Source organism: Penicillium coprophilum (assembly GCF_028826855.1).
Source record: "Penicillium coprophilum strain IBT 35676 chromosome Unknown utg000006l_segment0_segment0, whole genome shotgun sequence".
Lineage (NCBI taxonomy): Eukaryota > Fungi > Ascomycota > Eurotiomycetes > Eurotiales > Aspergillaceae > Penicillium > Penicillium coprophilum.
The window spans coordinates 1,549,231-1,562,220 of record NW_026622725.1 but is presented as its reverse complement, the minus strand read 5'-3'; the positions used below and the strand labels follow the sequence as shown (position 1 = coordinate 1,562,220).

General features: G+C 48.9%; 6 protein-coding genes across 6 annotated transcripts; 4 read left to right on the top strand and 2 right to left on the bottom strand.

Moving 5' to 3' along the window:
* Positions 1-99: 99 nt before the first annotated feature.
* N7500_009536 (DNA repair protein SMC6) lies at positions 100-4,068 on the top strand (the record flags this gene model as incomplete). Its single annotated transcript, XM_056680675.1, has 11 exons — positions 100-180; positions 227-1,162; positions 1,210-1,437; positions 1,488-2,047; positions 2,095-2,505; positions 2,556-3,212; positions 3,262-3,364; positions 3,425-3,583; positions 3,635-3,777; positions 3,827-3,875; positions 3,922-4,068. 11 exons carry the CDS (start codon positions 100-102, stop codon positions 4,066-4,068), a joined length of 3,474 nt encoding a protein of 1,157 aa, XP_056528057.1.
* A 550-nt stretch (positions 4,069-4,618) lies between these two features.
* Positions 4,619-6,300, top strand: dhh1 (DExD/H-box ATP-dependent RNA helicase DHH1; the record flags this gene model as incomplete). Its single annotated transcript, XM_056680674.1, has 3 exons — positions 4,619-4,659; positions 4,711-4,783; positions 4,834-6,300. 3 exons carry the CDS (start codon positions 4,619-4,621, stop codon positions 6,298-6,300), a joined length of 1,581 nt encoding a protein of 526 aa, XP_056528056.1.
* An 811-nt stretch (positions 6,301-7,111) lies between these two features.
* On the top strand, positions 7,112-8,413 carry N7500_009534 (putative mitochondrial tricarboxylate transporter (Ctp); the record flags this gene model as incomplete). Its single annotated transcript, XM_056680673.1, has 9 exons — positions 7,112-7,144; positions 7,197-7,251; positions 7,304-7,324; positions 7,373-7,504; positions 7,554-7,701; positions 7,753-8,010; positions 8,076-8,111; positions 8,159-8,308; positions 8,356-8,413. The coding sequence occupies 9 exons, from the start codon at positions 7,112-7,114 to the stop codon at positions 8,411-8,413; spliced, it is 891 nt and encodes a 296-aa protein (XP_056528055.1).
* Positions 8,414-8,470: 57 nt separating this feature from the next.
* On the bottom strand, positions 8,471-9,817 carry N7500_009533 (putative mitochondrial translation release factor (RF-1); the record flags this gene model as incomplete). The annotated part of the gene is made up of 3 exons (XM_056680672.1): positions 8,471-9,469; positions 9,517-9,689; positions 9,739-9,817. 3 exons carry the CDS (start codon positions 9,815-9,817, stop codon positions 8,471-8,473), a joined length of 1,251 nt encoding a protein of 416 aa, XP_056528054.1.
* Positions 9,818-10,092: 275 nt separating this feature from the next.
* On the top strand, positions 10,093-11,680 carry N7500_009532 (DnaJ and TPR domain protein; the record flags this gene model as incomplete). Its single annotated transcript, XM_056680671.1, has 2 exons — positions 10,093-11,061; positions 11,111-11,680. The coding sequence occupies 2 exons, from the start codon at positions 10,093-10,095 to the stop codon at positions 11,678-11,680; spliced, it is 1,539 nt and encodes a 512-aa protein (XP_056528053.1).
* A 195-nt stretch (positions 11,681-11,875) lies between these two features.
* N7500_009531 (protein-L-isoaspartate O-methyltransferase) lies at positions 11,876-12,693 on the bottom strand (the record flags this gene model as incomplete). The annotated part of the gene is made up of 2 exons (XM_056680670.1): positions 11,876-12,481; positions 12,541-12,693. The coding sequence occupies 2 exons, from the start codon at positions 12,691-12,693 to the stop codon at positions 11,876-11,878; spliced, it is 759 nt and encodes a 252-aa protein (XP_056528052.1).
* Between the last annotated feature and the right edge of the window lie 297 nt (positions 12,694-12,990).

The window sequence follows — 12,990 nt, the reverse complement described above, 5'->3', positions numbered from 1 at the left end:
TCCGTGGGGGTCTTGGCCGCAAACCACGACAATCAGCTAAGACCGACGAGTCTGCTCGATATGCTAATCGCTGGCTTTGGTTGATAATTGTTTCTCCAAATGCCGTCCCGCAAGCGCGTGCAGATGCCTTCGGACTCCGAGGAAAGCGATGGGTCCAACCATCCAGCCATAAGTTCTTCTGTACGATTCCAGCAAGTATTGGTTGAAGCAGAGCTAATAATCACAGAGAAAACGACAGCGGACAAATTCAGAGAGTACAGCGGAATCCGGATCTCCAACCTCTTCCGGAGATGTAACCAACGCCGCGGATTCACTTCTAGCCGTCAACGACGATGCGCTTCTGGACGATGAGGACGAACTAGAGCTCCGTCAGACCCAGATCATACAAGAAAAATACTCACATCTAATCGACGAAGCCAACGTGCCCGCCGAACATGGAATCCTCGAACGTGTTGAGTGCTACAATTTCATGTGCCATGACCACTTTTACGTGGAACTGGGGCCGCTGATCAACTTTATTGTTGGAAAGAACGGTAGCGGCAAGAGCGCGATTTTGACAGCAATCACTCTTTGTCTAGGTGGCAAAGCGTCTGCGACAAACCGTGGGCAAAGCCTGAAGAATTTTATCAAAGAGGGCAAAGAAAATAGCACGATCATTGTTCGCATCAAGAATCAAGGCGACGGTGCCTACATGCCGGACGATTATGGGAAAACCATTATTGTCGAGCGTCATTTCTCTAGAAGCGGCACCAGCGGGTTCAAGATCAAGTCAGAGAATGGGCGCATCGTCTCGACTAAAAAGGGCGAGCTGGATGCTATTACGGACTATTTCTCTCTGCAGATCGAAAACCCTATGAACGTACTATCTCAAGATATGGCCCGTCAGTTCTTGAGTACATCAAGCCCAGCTGAGAAATACAAATTCTTTGTCAAAGGTGTTCAGTTAGAGCAGCTCGATAATGACTACCGGCTGGTGGAGGAATCACTTGACTCAATCGAAGAGAAGCTCAGAACATCATCCCAAGACGTACAGGTCCTCCAAAACCGCAAGGAATTGGCCAAGAAAAAACTAGAAATTTCTGACCAACATGATTCTCTGCGAAAGCGTATCAGAAATATCCGAAGCCAAATGGCTTGGGCTCAAGTTGAAGAGCAAGAAAGAGTCGGTCCCTCCCTAGCGACTCTTTTGAAGATTGGCTAACGGAACAGATGGAAATCTCACTCACCCAACAAATCGCCGAGGCAAATCGGAAAATTGCTGAGGCCGAGTCTCACCTCACTCGGTTTGATGCTGCCTTCGATGGAGTCGCCGCCGAGGAAACTGCCGCGGGTGAACATTCCTGGCGAGCGGCTGTGGCAGTGAATGAGGCTCAAGACGAAAGGGACAAAATAAAAGAAAGATTGGACGCTGAGATGGCCGGACGCCATGACCTACAGGTACGTTTCTACAGTCACCGTGAGATCTTCTCCCTAACTGTTCCGTATAGGCGGAACAACGCCAGATTAGGGAATATCTCAAAGCGGCTGAGTCGAGAATCCAGGAAACTCAGCAAAAAGTCGACGATGAGAATCAGCGTCTCGCCGATGTGAGCGACGGCGGCTACGCTCGGAGGCAAGACGAGTGTGAACAAGCCGCCAATGACGCTTCTGCTGCCCAAAAGGAATACGAAGAGCATCGCCAAGGTGCCGCTCGCCTACGGGAAGAGAGTGAAACCGCCCAGACAGAGCTCACAGAAGCAAAAGGTCCGCTTGAACAGAAAAAACGCGAGATTTCTCAAGCGGAGGACCAACTTCGGAATCTCACTAAAGAGGGAGGATCGAGGCAGTCCGGCTTTCATGTCAAAATGCCTGCACTCCTCAAAGCCATTGAACGGGAACAATCATGGGAATCACGCCCTGTCGGCCCAATTGGTCACCATGTCACTCTACTAGAACCGAAGTGGTCATCTATTTTGGAAAGAGTCTTTGGTGGCACGCTTTCCAGTTTTATTGTTTCGTCCAAAAATGACATGAAGCTTCTTTTTGATATCATGCGGCGGGTCCAGTGGTGAGTTTGACCAAAAGTTTATGTCGAAAGTGAAGCTGACCTCACAGCAACTGTCCGATCTTCATTGGCTCTGGTGGCCGTTTGGATACTTCGGCACACGAACCAGACTCCCAACACACCACTGTCTTACGAACACTTCAGGTAGCCACCCCTCATCCTTTCCACCATCTATATAATGTGCTGACCTTTCAGATTGACAACGAATTAGTGCGGCGGCAACTGATCATCAACCACGGAATTGAGCAAATGCTCTTGATTGAGGATGTAAATGAAGCCTCCGCTGTACTATTCGATGGTGCACGACCAAGGAATGTTAAGCGATGTTACTCTATTGATTCAAAAGATCGACGTCGAGGACTTCACCTCTCATACAGCCGAGCCGGAGAACCGAGTCAAGCTCCAGTTATGGGGTGGACGGATGGCCCGCGCATGAAATCCGACGTAGCCTTGCAAATCAAGTACGTAAACCATCTTCCTTGAAATATATGACACTGTCTGATGGGTCCAGCGCACAACGTGACATTATTGCCGACCTCCAGCGCCAGCAGAATGACATCGAGCAGTCATTGGTAACTGCCCGGTCACGCGTTGAGGCCTGCAAACAGGCGCTCGTCCGACACGGAAGAACCGAGAAAGATCTGCAAATTCGAATGCAACGAATGGAAGATCATGCCGAGGGTCTCAGAGACGCCTTGGACAAAGAGAACGCCGAGGATGGACGCATCGATGCCCTACATGCAGCTCTAAAGGAAGCCGAAGATGAGAAGCAGCTCAATGAGGGATCGTACAAGGATAGCGAGGCAGCCATGAAAGCCATGTTGCAAACTCTCAAGGAAATTCGGCGAGAACTGTCTGCCAAAGACGCTGACCTTGCCACTCTGCGGGAAAAACTACACGTTGCTGAAAGCGAGCAAAATCTTGTGAAAGCGAAACAAGCCAAAATCATCGACGAGAAGAACGAAGCTGTTGGTCTTATTAATCAGGATAAAGAGACCAAGACTGCAATTGAGGCAAGAAGAGAAGTGGTCAAGGCACGAGTCATTGAATACAATGAAAAGGCCGGCTTGGTTTCTTCTAGAGTTCCTGTGGACGAAGGAGAAACACCCGGCAGCCTCGACAGAAAGCTCGATAAACTAAGCCGCGATCTCGATCGCTACAATCTGGAGTATGTCACCTTCTGCTCATTGTTTGTAAACAAAACTGACAATCCACAGGCTGGGAAGTTCTCGAGAAGAAATTGCTGCTGAGGCAACGAAGACCGCAGCAACATACGACCGAGCGTTGCAGCAACTTGAACAATTTTCGGCCTTGAGTCAAGTAGGTCCTTTTAGTTTGGTTTTTTGTTGTTTTCTTTGATCCGATCTGATTATTGTTTAGGCTCTGAAAGACACACTCCAAAACCGCAAGAAGAGATGGGAAATTTTCAGATCCCACATCTCGTCACGAGCGAAAGCTCAGTTCACTTATCTCTTGAGTGAGAGAAGTTTCCGTGGTCGCCTTCTGGCTGACCATACCAACAAACTTCTAGATCTACAAGTAAGCCTGTTCGGCAAAACATTGGTGAAACGATTGCTAACTCCTGTCTAGGTTGAACCTGATATTACTAAAGATGATAGCACTGGGAGAGGTGCAAAGACACTGTCCGGTGGAGAGAAGTCGTTTTCACAAGTTTGTCTGCTCTTGTCTCTCTGGGAAGCCATGGGATCCCCAATCCGTTGTCTTGACGAATTGTAAGTTTTCTTCGCCCTTTGTTTTCTGTCAGCTGCTGACTTTAGACAGTGATGTGTATATGGATCATATCAACCGAAAGATGGCCATTGATATGCTTGTAAGTCCCATATCTCCTTCCTTGGATCATCGCTGACTCTCTCTAGATGGTTGCCGCTAGACGATCTATCGGGCGACAATTCATTCTGATCACACCCGGTAGCAAAACCGATATCACTATCTCTGCAGATGTTCGAGTGAAGGAGTTGGCAGAGCCAGAACGTGGGCAAACAACACTAACCTTCCGGCGCTAAGACGCTGAACTCCAATTTCTGTAACCTTCTTTGCAGCGAAATACCCTTAAGAAATGCTATGTTTACGCTATGTTCGAAATTATTTTTATACCTGTGTAGAGGATAGTCTGTGGTGAATAAATAGTATGTTGTGAATATAGTAGTGACACGTGACCCTACCTAAACGTTTAGCTTCACTTTACCTCAAACCTCTTCGCTCCCCGCCATCATAGTCCCAACCTCTACTTTTTCTCTTCCCTCCTAACAAAACTGGTTTCTACCTTTCCTTACCCTATTTGTGAACTCTCTTTAGCTTTGGATCCAGTGATCTTTATTGGTTCCACACAGAAGCTTCATTTCATTGAATACCCAATCTCTCCCCGTCCCCTACAAACCTGACTTTATTGGTTTCGACGAGCATCTCCCTTCTCTCCTCACATTTCCGTCAAACCTTTCAAAATATTGATCATCCAAATTCCGCGCACATCCTCTCACAAATACCCTCGATCGCAAAGAAGATCGGTCACCGCACTTGTTTCCCAACCTATCCCCTTAGCACCTTATCGTCACAATGGCCGACGCGCTTGCTGCACAACTCAGCAATACTAAGCTGTAAGCTAATCATGTTTGGTTCTCGGTCTCAAACAAGTCTAACTTAATCAGGGAAGCAACCTCAGAGCAAAGACTGCAGGACACATTGAATCTTCCCCCTAAAGATGCTCGCCCACAAACTGAGGTGAGTATTGTGTTGATGTCAGTCAACTCCAAAATACTGACTCTGAATAGGATGTTACTGCCACAAAAGGTCTCGAGTTCGAGGACTTCTACATCAAACGTGAACTTATGATGGGCATTTTTGAGGCTGGATTTGAAAAGCCCTCCCCTATCCAAGAAGAGACGATACCAGTTGCCCTCACAGGCAGAGACATCTTGGCCCGAGCTAAGAATGGCACTGGAAAGACCGCTGCCTTTGTTATCCCCACCCTCGAGCGCATCAACCCCAAAAGCACAAAGACCCAGGCCTTGATCCTGGTCCCCACACGAGAGCTCGCCCTCCAGACATCACAGGTCTGCAAGACCCTAGGCAAACACCTGGGTATCAATGTCATGGTCACCACCGGTGGAACTGGCCTGATGGACGACATTATTCGGTTGAATGACCCTGTTCACATTCTTGTGGGAACCCCTGGACGAGTATTGGATTTGGCTAGCAAAGGTGTCGCCGACTTGGCCGAATGCCCGACATTCGTGATGGATGAAGCAGACAAATTGCTGTCTCCCGAATTTACTCCTGTCATTGAGCAACTTATGTCCTTCCACCCCAAGGATCGCCAGGTCATGCTCTTCAGTGCCACTTTCCCTCTGATTGTCAAGTCATTCAAAGACAAGCACATGCGCAACCCTTACGAGATCAACCTTATGGACGAACTTACCCTGCGCGGTATCACCCAGTACTATGCTTTCGTCGAGGAGAAGCAAAAGGTTCATTGCTTAAACACGCTCTTCTCCAAGCTTCAAATCAACCAGTCGATCATTTTCTGCAACTCAACCAATCGAGTTGAGCTTCTAGCCAAAAAAATCACCGAACTTGGCTATTCGTGCTTTTACTCTCATGCTCGGATGCTTCAGCAACACCGTAACCGAGTCTTCCATGACTTCCGCAATGGCGTATGCCGCAACTTGGTTTGCTCTGACCTGTTGACTCGCGGTATTGATATCCAAGCTGTCAACGTTGTGATCAACTTTGATTTCCCGAAGAACGCAGAAACCTATCTTCACCGTATCGGTCGTTCGGGTCGTTTCGGACACCTGGGTCTCGCCATTAACCTCATCAACTGGGAGGATCGGTTCAATCTGTACAAGATTGAGCAAGAACTAGGCACTGAAATCCAACCCATCCCTCAGAATATTGACAAGAAGCTTTATGTCTATGACTCTCCCGAGAACATCCCTCGACCCATTTCCAACCCTCCACCTCAGACTGGGGCTGGATCTGTGAACATGAGCGCAGATCGTCAACCTCGTCGGAACAACCACAATGGCCAACCGCAACCGCAGGGCCAACAACATGGCCAGCAGCATGGACAACATGGTGGACAACATGGTGGACAACATGGCCAATACTACAACAATCGGGGACGCGGTTCTTACCGTGGTCGTGGGCAAGGTCAACGCCGTGGAGCACAGAATGACGCCAACCGGATCACCTTTGGTCAACCGAATCCCGGTCAACCTCAGGCGCCCATCTCTTAGGGCCACGTCTGAACAGTTTTTTATTTTTATTTTTTTTTTTCATTTCGCTGCGCTTTGGTTTCCTCGATTCTCTTATTCTATTCCGCTCTATCTTCGAAATCTTGCCGGGCTATCCCAGCATTGATTGTCCGGTCATAATGATACGGGAGTGCAATGTATCATATGTCTTTTTCCGTTCCGGCCCTTGTTCCGAGTTGGATCCTTGAGGAAAACGCATTTTCGGCGCCTACGCTCTTCGTTTTCCGAGGCTGTATTGTGTGTTTCGGGGATTTATAAGGCAAATGGCGTTCCAAAGGACAAGCGTCTCATGCGAATTTTCTGTTTCCCAGTGGAGCGGGAGGCTCTGTTCTTTTACTTTCCCTACGCAACGAGTGACGATCTCACCCCTTTACCAACCTTTTGTTGGCCCCTTGGGGCCCTCCCACTATCATGCTTAACCTCATTCCTGCCTACACCCACTGTGTGTGACAGCCGTTGTTAGAGACACGGCGAACACCAATCTCCCACTTTCAAAAAAAAACGAAATAAAAAAAGAAGAAAAGAAATGGAGGAGCACTAGTTGCTTAACTGATCTAGGTAGATTCAGCTAGTGAATTGACAATATTCCCTCCAATCTTTCACACTGTAATCATTTGTAGATTCGATGAATTCTTAACCTGATACAGCCTCCATATATGAAGTTGGATAGGGACTGGCCTGGCTGATCCCCATAGATCCAACACTCGGCGGTAATGGCACGTGCCGAAGGCCGTATATGGACCTCCGAGGATCGGCGACTCCAAGTCCTCCAAACAACCCAAACAAAAAAAAAATGGCGACGGTGAATAAGGATCAGAAGGCAAAGGTATGTTCTTCAGTCAAACCATGAGGTCTACTTGAAGCTCACCAATAGATAGCCCAGTGCCCTTCGCTCCATCCTTGCGGGGTCCACCGCCGGAGCCGTGGAGATCGGTAAAGAGCTCAATGACCCCTACCAAGCTGCTAGCTAATGCGTATACTACAGCGATCACATACCCGGCCGAATGTATGATACTTTAAATGTCTTATACCAATTGGCGCTAATGCTTCGCAGTTGCGAAGACCCGGACTCAACTCAATCGTCAGCTTACCCACGGCCAAAAGCTACCATGGCCACCGTTTGGAAGCCAGTGGTATGCAGGATGTACAACACTGATTATCGGAAACTCGATCAAGGCTGGAATTCGTGCGTCGTACCTCCTGCTATGATCTGGGCTGTCGTTGACCCATACCAGGATTCGTCGCTTTTGATGCCATCAAGTCGGTTCTTCAGGATGAGAACGGCAAAATCTCAGGACCAAGGACGGTTGTTGCTGGATTTGGTGCTGGATTCACCGAGTCTCTTTTCGCCGTCACCCCCTTTGAAAGCATCAAGACCCAATTGTAAGTTCCCGTCCTGTTGTTTTGGGGCTGACTTTACTGACCAAACTATAGGATCGACGACCGGAAGTCTGCCAACCCTCGGATGCGTGGTTTCTTGCACGGTAGCAAGCTCATTTTCCAGGAAAGAGGTGTCAAGGGCTTCTTCCAAGGCTTTGTGCCCACTACAGCAAGACAGGCCGCCAACTCGGCAACTCGATTCACAGCCTACACAACATTGAAACAGTTTGCAGAGGGCTACACGGCGCCCGGCGAAAAGCTGGGCACTGCAGCCACCTTTGGAATCGGTGGAGTCGCAGGGTTGATCACCGTGTAAGTCTTGGCCCCCGAGGAAGAGGAAAAGAAGAAATGACGAATCCAAAGCTAACATGGATCAGTTATGTGACCCAACCATTGGATACGGTCAAGACAAGGTTAATATCCCCGCGACATTAATGGCATAAGTAACTAACGATATCAGAATGCAATCACTCGAGGCCAGCAAGCATTACAAGAACAGCATTGCTTGCGCAACCAGAATCATCAAGGATGAAGGTGTCTTGACTTTGTGGTCTGGCGCCATGCCACGACTTGCGAGATTAATCATGAGTGGAGGAATTGTGTTCACCATGTTTGTAATTGACCCAAGTGATATGAAGTTTGCTAACTGTTGGGTAGGTATGAGAAGGCTATGGATGGACTGGACCTCTTGGATCCGGAGCGAAAGTATTTGTAGAATAGATTCGGACCTTAATAGAATACACGGTATCTTTGTACATGAGAACTTTGCTATTTACTCTTTTGTTTTTGCCATGTCCTCGGCAACCATGGCCTCAACTTCATTATCAGCCATCCAGGTCCGCACACTATCCATCACAGTCTCCAAACCATCACCGCCATCAAGAATACTATCCAGATTGTGGATCGTGATGCCTGTGCGATGGTCCGTGCAACGACTTTGACCAAAATTGTAGGTTCGAATTTTATCGCCTCGGCCCATTTTGGCCACACCACCCAGTATACCTCGTCTGAGCTGCATGAGCTCTTGCTCGCGGGCTTCTTGCCGGGCTTCGGCCAACTTTGCCCGCAGCATCTGCCACGCCTTTCTCCGATTGGCCTGTTGGGACCGTTCGTCTTGCATCGAGACGACCGTATGCGTGGGGATATGGGTCAGTCGGATGGCGGATTCGGTTTTGTTGACGTGTTGTCCACCAGCACCTCCAGCCCTCATCTTTTCAACCCGCACCTCTTGCGGGTCAATGTAGTAGTCACTGTTTGGATCTTCAAAGTTCAGGGCACTATCCATCTCACTGCTGTCCTCTGGGAAACTCGGCAAGACCATTACGCTAACGGCGCTGGTATGGGTGCGACCCTTGGTCTCGGTTGCGGGTACTCTCTGCACCCTGTGTACCCCCGATTCAGTCCGTAATATATCATATGCCCCATTGGCTTCAATTTCAATTACGGCTTCACTGAGACGGTCGTCGGACGGACCGACCTCTGTGTCTTGTTTCAAAATTGTTGGGCGGAGGCCCCTTCGGGAGCAAAAGGCAACGTACATCCGTAACATCTCAAAAGCGAACAGGCCTGCTTCGTCTCCGCCTGCACCAGGTCGAATTTCAAGCAAGCAGGGAAGGTCTGCAAATGGATGTCGGGGAATGAGAGCCTTCTTTAGTCGGTCTGATATCGTTGGCAAGGCATCGCGACTGCTCTCAAGGTCTTCTGTCGCCAAAGATCGTAGTTCAGCATCGGTGCTGGGATCGGTTAGTAGGGATTTGAGCTCGACGATAGACTAGTGGAATTAGTAGGACTCCAATGAAATGACTCTCAGGCGCATACATCGTTGGCATTGGCCCATTCTTTCAAGATATTTGCAATCGGTGCCAATTCTCCGGCTCGCTTGGCAGTTTTTGCGTCAAAGGACTCTCCGAGTCGTTCGGAAAGCTTTGTATGTTCAGCTGCAAGTAGGCGGGCTCTAGTTAAAAGAGCTGGAGATAAGGCACCATCGGATGCTTGATCACAAATTAGCATTGATCACAAAGTAACCGAAACCGGTCTTACCAGTCTGTACACCACGTAAAGGCGACAATCTGAGACCAAGCCTAGGCAAGATAGTTCGACATGTTGACTTGACGAGCATACTTATCAGTTAATGACCAAAATTCGGAGTCAAGCCGATGTGACAATTCCATGTCACATGACGGTAACGGAACAATAGGGCGTAAAGGCCACGGAGTATCAACTTTCGACTTTCCTTCATTGTTCTTTGCTCTTTGCAATTCTCTATTTGGACCTGGGCTTTTGGATTATGCCCTTCTTTTTATACTCCTAGGTGGACTAATTCTACACCAAATCCCTCATTTACAACTGTACTACATCGTTGCTACGTCAGTACTGCGTCGCATTACCCCAAAAATGCTGGTTTCCTTGGAATCACTCACGGCCTTTCTGGCTTGTTTCTCGGCTGGATATGCCCTTGAGATTCCCTCGGACACACCTCTATCTGAATTGATTTCTTCAGCCAAAGCCCACCTCGCGCAAGGCTCGCCCCGAGATGCCGTGGTATACTTCGACGCCGCCGTCTCGCGCGACCCAACCAATTATATCGCTATCTTCCAACGGGGTGCGGCGTATCTGTCCATCGGCAAGAACTCTCAAGCCTCAAGTGACTTTGATCGAGTTCTAGAACTCAAGCCAGACTTCGAGGGCGCTCTTCTACAACGATCTCGGTTAAAGGCACGCTCCGCGCATTGGCAAGAGGCCTTGCAGGATCTCGAGAGGGCCGGAAAGAAGTCGACGGACGACTACAAGGAATTAGAGGCCGCACGAGATGCGGCCACCTTAGCTCTCAGTGCCGAAAAACAGGGCGACTGGGAGGCGTGTATCTCAGAGGCCAATGTGGCCATCCTCAAGGCAAATACGGCCCTACCTCTACGACAGGCTCGAGCTCATTGTCACTTCGAGAAAGGAGAGACGGAAGAAGGGCTCAGTGATCTGGCGCATGTCTTACAGATGTCCCCAAGCTTGGTCGAACCTCACCTGCAAATGTCTTCTATGCTGTTCTACTCTCTAGGAGACAGTGATCGTGGCCTTGCTCAGATCCGTAAATGTCTCCATGCTGATCCCGACTCGAAACCATGCAACCGTCTCTATCGACGTGAACGGAAGCTTGTCAAGCAGCTAGAAAAATTGCATACTGCCCTAGGCGCACGCAAATTCAGCAACGCAGCAAATCTCATGGTCGGCGATAGCGAATCTAGTGGGCTGATTGCAGACATCAAAGCCGATGTTGAAGAAGCACGACAGGCTAACCATATCCATCGCCTGGCACCGAATAATCTTTATACATTCCTAGTCGAGAAGACCTGCGAGGTTTACCGCGAAGTGAGTACCCACACCCCAGTGTCTAGTCTCAGTCATTAACATATTATAGATGCGTATGATAAAAAAGGCTGGTCCTTATTGCGCTGAAGCTCTCCAGCTTGTCCCTCACTCACTTGCCGGGCTTTTGTATCAGGCTCAGACCGCATTGGACGAGGATCGATTCGAGGACGCCATACGTACGCTCGAGTCGGTCAAGGAACACCACCCCAGCTCCCAGGAAGCGCAATCTCTCCGCCAAAAGGCTCAGACCCTACTCAAGCGCTCCAAACAGAAGGATTACTATAAAGTCCTAGGTATCAGCCGTGATGCAGACGATCGGACCATCAAGCGCGCGTATCGCCAGCTGGTGAAGCAACACCATCCAGATAAGGCCCACGCGCAGGGTGTAAGCAAGGAGGAAGCAGAGAAGAAAATGGCGGCCATCAACGAGGCCTACGAGGTTTTGGCTGACTCCGAACTCCGGACACGGTTTGATAATGGCGATGATCCCAATGATCCTGAATCGCAGCAGCGTGGCAGTCCCTTCCAGGGCAACCCATTCGGTGGTCAGCAGTTCTTCTTCCAGCAGGGTGGTCCGCAATTCCAAGGCAATTTCAAATTCCCTGGTGGATTCCGCTGATCGGATTGCCTTTGTGGAACATACCAGGTGTTCGTGGAGTCTCTTGATGTGTTTGGAAAGCTATTCCTGGAAATAATTTTGAAGCGTCCCCCTGAGAAATAAGTACTAAGAAAGCAATATTCTTTGTTTTTTGACTTAAATTGAAGCAAAGGCATCTATAAAGAAAAGAAAAGAAAAAGTGTCTGGATTGCAACCTCATCGTCGTGGAGCATCGGTCAGGGGCACGTAGCTCACTTGGAAGACTTTCTCCTTGTGAATGGATCCATCTTCCTTTTTATCCACCACCCAGATATATTGACCCCCGTTGAGGTTACCAGCACCCTCGTCGTCTTCCGATTCCACCGGGATGAAAAGTCTCCCAGGAGCACGCAGTTGGTCCACGAGGGTTGGGTGAAGCTGATCGGCTGCGGCGCCAACATGGATGGCGTCGTAGGGTGCACCTTCTTTCCATCCAAGGCGTCCATCACCTGTGATAAACTTGACAGTTTTGGATGCTTGGAATTCACTCCCTTTCTTGGACTTATCCATGTTGGAGCGAGCCAAGTCTGTCAGCTCGGAGATATGGTCAATGCCAATCACCTGTCCCTGGGCATTGGAGTCGGTCACCAGATTGGCAAGGACATGGGTCAAGTATCCTGAGCCAGATCCAATATCCAACACCCGAGCACCTGGTTTGAGATGATTAATCAGATACTCACAGGCATGGCCATGCATGTGTGGTGCTGATATGGTAGCTCCATATCCAATGGGCTGAGGTGAGTCCGAATACGGCCGTGACGGAGCATAATGTGCTCGATCAACCTTGACCATGTTAAAAAAAAAAAAAAAGAGAGAGAGAGAGATGTGATTGCTATACTCACTCCAATCATGGCATCTTTCACACGCTCGTTCTGGATCAGTCCAGCCTTGAATAGGTTCTCAATCAACTCGGTGTTGGTGGATCCAGAACAATACCACGCCATGGTCATAGCCCGTGTTGCTTTACTGATGTTCAGTTTTGGTAGGCTAAACATAGAATGATGTGGTGAGTGAAAGAGCAGGTGTTTCTATTGTTTGGTCAATTACATAGTATAGACATATGTGTGACTGTATATATAAATGACGCCATGATATCCGCATGCACACGTGATACCTCAAATCAGTCTCGAGATTGACTCTACACCCCAAGGAACCTAAGAAACCCTCACAACATATCACACCTCTCAAATTAAGACATCTCAAGAAGGGTGATACTATGTAATAGATCAGGACCTGTGATGACAGGATGGGAAGTCACGTGAGCATATCAAAACATGCCGGAGACATCGCGG